This window comes from Anabas testudineus, chromosome 12 (assembly GCF_900324465.2).
Source record: "Anabas testudineus chromosome 12, fAnaTes1.2, whole genome shotgun sequence".
In the NCBI taxonomy this organism is placed as follows: domain Eukaryota; kingdom Metazoa; phylum Chordata; class Actinopteri; order Anabantiformes; family Anabantidae; genus Anabas; species Anabas testudineus.
Genome location: NC_046621.1, coordinates 1,549,826 through 1,557,696, shown reverse-complemented (window position 1 = coordinate 1,557,696; position 7,871 = coordinate 1,549,826). Strand labels below are relative to the sequence as shown.

The window sequence follows — 7,871 nt, the reverse complement described above, 5'->3', positions numbered from 1 at the left end:
ATAAAGATGCACTAATGCTTCTAAATCAGTATTGAATTGTTTTTATGAGGCTGGAGCAGTGATCAGATGTGTTTTCATGGTGCATTTGTGCTGAAATATTTATTTAATCCAAAGTACAGCTGCTGTAAATAGCCACAGCCTGTGTAATGGTCTTCCAGGTTAAGGATGACGGCTCCTATCTGTATGAGGACTGAGAGACGTGTTTATATGCAAAATATTAATCAAAAATGTGTGACTAAAGCGCCATAATGCTATACGTTTGCATACGTTGCAGCCTCAAAAGTCACGTCCCAGATGTTTTTCAGACATTTCTTCAGTTTCTGTCTTGGACTAAACTCAACTGAACAGGAGGCTTGGATACTCGGGTAGAATATAGTTCGGAGCAAATCTGGTTTAGTATTCACAATATTTCCCTTTGAGGTAGAGCACGTCGATCCAGATGAGGTGTATTGAACACAAGGCTGCTGGTAACGGACTAAACAAGTTTCTTTTTAACCAAATACTTTACAAATAGCAAAAAAAAGGAATCAGTGTCAAGTCTAAGCAGAAGCAGTGCAGGAGGGAGAGAAACCGCTGTTCACCATCAGTTCCATCATGGTGGGATCGGTGGCAGCAGCTGTGACAGAGTCCGTCCTGAACTCCTCCAAAGCTCTCCTGCAGGTCCGATGCTCTGTGGGAGGTTGTTCTGCCGTTCAGAGGCTGCAACCTCTAAACTCAACCGCTCTCCAGCTTCAAAGCTAACAACAGTTAGCAGGAGTTCTAGTGCTTGAATAAGCTGCAGGAAGAGAATGAGAACTGATCAACTTGTTAAAAAAGTACAGACCGTTTACTGATCCTGCTTCAGATTCATGTGTGAGAGCTTTATATAATCACTGCTTTTCAGTCTAGCAAAGACTACAGGTGCAAATGAGACCATCAGAGGAGAAAGTAAAGTAAAATGTGATAAAGTGACGTTGAGCTGTAAGTTGTGATAAAATCCCCTCCAATGATCATCCTATCGTCACGGTCAGAGTTTTGATGATGTGTTGATGTGTTTGCATTTATCATATTCTCACAAACAGATTCAATCCTCAAACAGAAAAATGGATCACGAAGCTGTAAGGGTAAAAGATGTGTTTCATTCATGTTCACAGATGGATACTTTATTTAATTCTGGTGTTACAGTCACCATTACACAAAGAAACATACACACACATGCAGATAATAGGAATAAGCTCGAAAAACATACACATCTAACAAAACAAAACGCAAAGTTGCACAAAACAGGAAAACTATTAAGCATGTTGTGTAGTTCTAAGATGAATGTACCAAACCAAGTTTGTCACTAGTGATGGTTAAACTGTTGGAGCAGAGCTCTCCACTGTCTGAATAAAGTCATCGTACAGGGTGATGGTTGTAGGCAGGAATGACTTCCTGTACCTTTCCTCATCACAGTGGAGCTGCAGAAGTCTCTGACTGAAGCTGCTCGGCTGTTCGACCAGCAGGCTTTTGTCATTAATATTGTAAGATATTGTGATTTTAAAAGTACAGTGCATCCAGAAAGTATTTGCGGCACGTAATGCCTTTGTCATGACATTAAAATTGAGCTCTGTTACATTTTGTTTCCACTGATCAGCCTTTGAAATGTTTCTACAACTTGATTGGCGTCCACCTGTGAGAAATTCAATGGATTGGACCTGATTTGGAAAGGTGTACATGTGTCTTTATAAGGTCCCACAGTTAACAACGTCTGTCAGAGCACAAACCAAGACATGAAGGAGCTAAGGAGCCAGGGAACTGTCTGTAGACCTCCAAGACAGGATTGTGATGATGCACAGATCTGGGGAAGGGGACAGAAACATTTCTGCAGCATTGAAGGTCCATCCATCATCCATAAATGGAACATGTTTGGACCTAGGACTCTCCTTGGAGCCGGCCACCCGGCAAAACTGAGCTATTGAGAGAGAAGTGCCGCAGTCAGGGAGGTGACCAAGAACTCCATAGTCAGTCTGAAAGAGAAAATTAACAGTTGATAATTAGCAGCTGACTTGCTCCAGATTTTGGAGTATAAATATGGACTGGTTTGCCAAAATTATGATTTATGTCTCTCCTGGTTTAAAAGCACCGCAGCGCTGCTTTTTCCACGTTTTAAATTTGAGATGCAGTTTCCTGCTGCAGTGATAAATCAGAGGCAGCAGCTATTTGTGTGTATTTATGTTGGTTTTGCACCTGTAAATATGAATCCGTTAAAAAGAGCTTCAACAGCGACCACAGTAAGGTTCGTTTCTTAGTGCATGTTGCAGGTACAGTGATTTTATTAGAGTTCATTTAACACAGTAGAGCTTTATGAGTGTTAACACAGACACTTAACCTGTGACACTTTTCTTTCTGTGCCAAAGCCTGACGAAATAAGAAGAATGTTATTTGACTGGTTATTGGTCAGAGAAAGACCGTATGCCCCATAATATGCCCCATCCTGTCTCGGAGAGCTTGAGGTCGTCACATGTTCAAGTGGTAGCTGGAATATTTCCAGCTTTACTTCCCTTTTCAGAAATTGCAGCTTTCAGAGCTGGCAAACAGATCTGCTCCCAGGGCCATTACTCTCGGACGAATGGGTAGGAAGACTGGACTTGGTAAATGATGAGATCCAGCTCGGTGACTCACTGGTCCAGCCCGGAGAAACTGGGCGTGCACAGTGTAAAATCTGGCAGGCTGTAAGTCAGCATGATGCTGCAGTAGCACAGCAGAATGAGACTGTTTCATTTTAGATTTGTGGTCCTTCTGTCACAAGCTGACAAACTTCCAGAGACTAAAACGGTTTGTAACACACAGACAGGGTGGTGTGATGTAAAAAAAACTACAGTATTTGTGCCATTAGTTTTTTCTTGTAGGTTTAAAGTTATTACTTCAATCAGTGACGTGAGTTGGGACGTATAGATTTACCCATTTTAAGCAGCCTTCACAGATGTCGTTTTAAATCTCAGTCTTTGAGAGCTGCAGTGTTCAGTGGCTAAATTAGGAAAACAACTACATACACTTACCTGAGATATCTTATATAACATAGCATCATTTGTAAAACTAAACTGAATATGCTCAGTGCAAAAAACATCATCTGATTCATTTGTATTTCCACACACCTGTCAGAGGTATCTTATGTGTTTGGTTCTCAGCTCAGAGCTCAGCCCAGTTTAGGTTAGGGTTGGGGAAAGAGTAGGCTCAAGTGGAAAAACTCAAGTTTACATGAAGCTGAAGTTAAATCGTGAGTTTTAACCTATTCTGTTCAGATAAAGTTGAATTCAGGTTGATTAGATCCCTGCAAACATCCCAACATGGATAAAAGAGTGTATAAGAAATGAGAAATAATACAGAGTGTCTACATAGATGAACATGATTTTAAAGGAACGTATTAACCTAAGATATTAAGTTGACCACTTTTATTCTTAGTTTCTTCAGACAATAACAGAAGAAGTACCAGGACCAGCGCAGCCAGACCCCGAGAGAGTCAGACTACGATGAGCCTACACTTAGTTATGCAGTCTGAACGCCCACCATCCATTCAGACCACCTCTGGGTGACTCTGCTGCCATTAATAAATGTAAAGAATTCAGGCAGCTGGGCCTAAACATATTCCAAACAATCCATCCTAAATGAGAGCGTGAAGCTCTGGATCACATGAAAAAGTAATTTACCCAACATTTCACTGAATATGTAAAGTTAGGACTCCACCAAACAACACTCTCTTTCTCTCCCTCTGGTTTTCATCCTCATTCTTTTGGGCTGATAATACACAACATGCATCTACAGTAGTACTGAGATGTACTGTAATCATAAACCCTTTAATTACATGTCCTCACGTCAGTGTCTGTCCTCGTGCAAAGTGTTTGTCCAGTAACTTAAATAAACTGTAACTGTGTCACAGTCTCAGCAGTAAAATAATTACAAGAATGTTCTTAGAGAAAAGTGAAACAGCAAACGTGAGGAGCAGAAACAGGACTGTGGAAAGAGAGGAGGAGGTAGTTTGTCCCATTCTGTTTCTTACTTTGGCAGCATCTTTGTCTGTGTGTCCTTCACCTTCACAGACTCCCTTGAGCCCACCTACCAGCAGCTTCAGAAGATGAAGCTGGACAAGAGCCCGTTCGTGGTCGTGTCCGTCATCGGTCAGGAGCTGCTGACCCACGGTTTCCACGGAGCCTCCGTCGTGGTGCTGGAGGCGGGACTGAAGATCGGCACCTGCTCGCTGAAGCTGCGCGGATCCGTCTTCTCAGCCCTGAGCTCTGCCTACTGGTCTTTAGGTAACACGGAGAAGAGCATGGCCTACATGCAGCAGGACCTGGAGGTGACGAAGACTTTAGGTACGGAGGAGGAGAAGAAGGCTCCGGGGAAAAGGAGAGAGAAATGAGACGGTGTCAGTGAATGTCACGTTCTCTTTGCCCACAGGTGACCAATCAGGGGAATGCCGCGCTCACGGGAACCTTGGCTCTGCCCTCTTCTCCAAAGGCAGTTACAGAGAAGCACTGGCCAATCACAGAAACCAGCTGGTGTTAGCCATGAAGCTCAAGGACAGAGAAGTACGTCTGCATGCATGTGTGCTCATGAATATTTACATTAGAACGCTCTCAGCTTATTTCAGTGCAAATACACATCCACAGATTCAGGTTTGGAGCCCATGAACGTCCCTGCAGGGCCGACACATTACCACTGTACTGTATCATGTACATGTCATTATTACTCAGGCTAGAGGTCCATTCATGACCCTGAGGTCACTTGGATGGAAATGTTTTCATTTTTCTTCAGCTCTTGATCCCAAAATAAAACCTGTTACCTGAACATAGAACTTAGATTTCTGCAGAACAAATCTGGATTCAACAGGGTTTAATGCTTTTTATCTTTTTTATTGTTTTCATCAGCGACTCAGTTGGATTGATGCATGTTTACTGTGGTACTGTGCGTTTTACAGTGTGTACTTTCTATTTAAAGACATTTTCATTGACTGTTGGCTTTGTGTACTTCAAACCTCTGGTTCTTAAAATCTTTATATGACTTTTCATTTCAGTCATTTATTAGATTAGTTATAAATTAGTGTAACTGTGCATTATTGAAGCCGAAGAACCAACTTCTTGTTATTTAAATCACGGAGCACAGACTCTCCCTAATCTCTCCCTGTTTCTCGAGAGCGGGTTTCTTTCGCCTCGGGCTGCAGCCAAACTCATCGTGTCTCTTCTAAAACACTTTGGACACTTGTGAAAACCAGAGTTAATTAAGGAGCTGTAACAGATAAGACTTTGGCCCCTTTATGTCTCAAAACACACATCAGAGCTGTCAGGTTGTTTGTGTGTTTACCTGTGTTTTATGTCTGTATGTATTTCTCACTGGATTTATTTGATCTCATGATTCTGTGCATTTGTCTCCTCAACGTGTTCATGCTACTAGTTACTGAGCTGCATTAGTTTATTCTTGTTAGTTTCAGGTGGTTTTGTGATAGATTTAGTTCTTTAATATCTCAATATGAATGAAATATTAAAGAACTGGATACAGATAGAAACACGGAGCACATTCAGAGTTGAATCGTCTCAATAAACTCCTCATTCTTCCAGGTTCCAGAGTTAAAAATTGTCTGATGCTGTTTAGTGCACGATGCCAAAATGACTCCGCTGCCAAGCACTGATCCAGGGAGCTTTAATTATTACAGTCTAATGCAACAGTTGTGCCTTCACTAAAGGTCCAGTACATATCTTTATTCCAATATTTCTTTTACTAGAAATATGTTTCAAAGCTCTTCTTCATGTGGAGAGGTGCTGTCAAAGCTTATTGAACAGAACTGAGAGCCGTGCAGAGAGGTTCTGCATGGTTAGACGTTTTTATTTAAGAGGCAACAATCTTAAAAAAGAACATTTCTTAAATCTCTAGAAAATAACAGGACAACAAAATGACATGACGTTGATGAAGCTAACAGAACAGAAGTTTAGTTATTTAACTTTCTGTAGCAGCTACCATCTCCTGTCTCATCTAACCTGCAGCAAACATGAGCAGCACGTTCCCCAGGGACCCAGGAGTCTTCACAGGATCTAATCATCATCCACCTGTAATTGTTATAAAGTTTTACATAAATAAATTAGCCTGAATTCATGTCCTCTCTCCTCTAGGTTCATCTGCTTTCACAAGTCTCACTTCATATCTCTTGATTGATGCTGCTCTAATATGACTGGACAGGCGGCTTCGTTATTGCATCTTCCAGCTGTTAATTCAATAAGATGTCTTACGTATGGTTTTATTACATCTCAGCGTTCCTGAAGGCCCCACTGGACTGTCACACACCAGTGGCTCCGTATTACACGATATTACGACACACACAGTCACTTAATAGCGTGTGATTACATGTTGGATCCAGAGAGCTCGATTGAACAGCTGTCAGTAAGACGAATGATGTTTGAGCAAGTTTGTTCTAATGAGAAGAATATTTCTAATCATGTGTCGCTGTCTGTTTTCATACTGCTTCAAATAATGGGAATTCTGAACACACATGTACAGTGTGTGTGTGTGTGTGTGTGTGTGTGTGTGTGTGTCCAGTACAACCTGCTCTCAGACAATTAGCCACGACTCTGGTGATCAGTTCATCCTTTACAGTGAGTCAGTGCAACACTCAGCAGCTGCTTCTTTTACTGGTTCTGATGCTTTTCTCTGTTTAAAATCAATCAACTGTTCGTCTTTAGAGTTTTTACTGTCGACACCTTTTTACTATTTTCTTGCCTTTAATTCACAAAACGATTCAACAATGACTCAAAACTGTCATCAACAGGTGAAACTTTAATTAAAAAACACCTCTGATGATTCATTTAATTACAGTTATAGTTTCCTAATTAAAAAATGTGTTTTTAAAATGACTGTCAGTTTAACCCTCCACAGTTTTTACACTGAAACCAATATTTGACAAGTTTGTTTGAAACCTTGATTTAAATTAATAATTGTTACCCTGGCAACGTAGACCTTTGACCTCGGGTCTGTCATTTCCTCCTGACACAGCAGGAGTCCAGTGGGTGACCGAGCATCATTTTTCCAACTCTCCTGAACCTCTCTTGACCAGTTGATCCAGCACAGCAGAGGAGGCAGCGCCGCCTCTAATCCGTCTCTATTTATCTCTCTTATTCTATTCTTATACACTAGCTCTAGAGCTCCGTCTTTCCTGCCTACACCTTTATACTCGTTGGCTTTCTCCCTTTTTGCCCACACACACACTCCTAATGAGATCTGGGTCTTTTCTGCAACAGTATATACAAATCTAGTGCAGCGACAGGCTGATGTTATGATTCTCATTTGTGCAAAGTGACAGGCGCTGTCAGTCTCTCCCAAACAGAGACATAAACAATACTCGCACGGTGCGTCTCAGAGTCCCAGACACAACATGATTGGATTTTTTGTGTTTTCTGGTGCAGAAACATTGTGTCCTTGAGGGAAATCAAACACTTGTCTGGACGGTTGACTGTACACACACAGAGGCCTTCTCGTCATTTATTAAATCTCCCTTTCCTGCCTAGGTCTCCGTCTTGGAGATGTGTCAAGTGGATTTTATGTGTTTACACTCATCACTTTTCTGGGAATTGGGATTTCACTGGATGTGTGCTGTTCTTTGGTGAACACACACACACACACACACAAGGACACGTATGCACAGAAATGAAAAGAGCAGGGTGTGCTGATGTTAATTAGAAGTGGTAAATTCCACTAAAGGTCAGTTTGGCTGTTTTCAGTGACAGTTTTTAGCACTCGTTAAGCCTCCGATTTGAAAGACCGTGGGATTAACATGGGGTTTCTCTGCCTCTCCTCACAAACTTGAAAAGTTCGGCTGTCAATTAATATGCAGATTATTTTCTCAATTAATCCTCATTTCTATAAAA

The 7,871-nt window shown here is 41.5% G+C and overlaps 1 protein-coding gene across 1 annotated transcript in view; it reads left to right on the top strand.

Moving 5' to 3' along the window:
- The first annotated feature begins 594 nt into the window (after positions 1-594).
- The window catches only part of LOC113158491 (tetratricopeptide repeat protein 28-like), a 34,639-nt gene continuing 27,362 nt past the window's right edge, over positions 595-7,871 (top strand). Inside the window, exons 1-3 of the mRNA XM_026354420.1 lie at positions 595-679; positions 4,059-4,331; positions 4,417-4,547. Coding sequence (XP_026210205.1) covers positions 595-679; positions 4,059-4,331; positions 4,417-4,547 — 489 coding nt within the window. The remainder of the gene's footprint in view (positions 680-4,058; positions 4,332-4,416; positions 4,548-7,871) is intronic.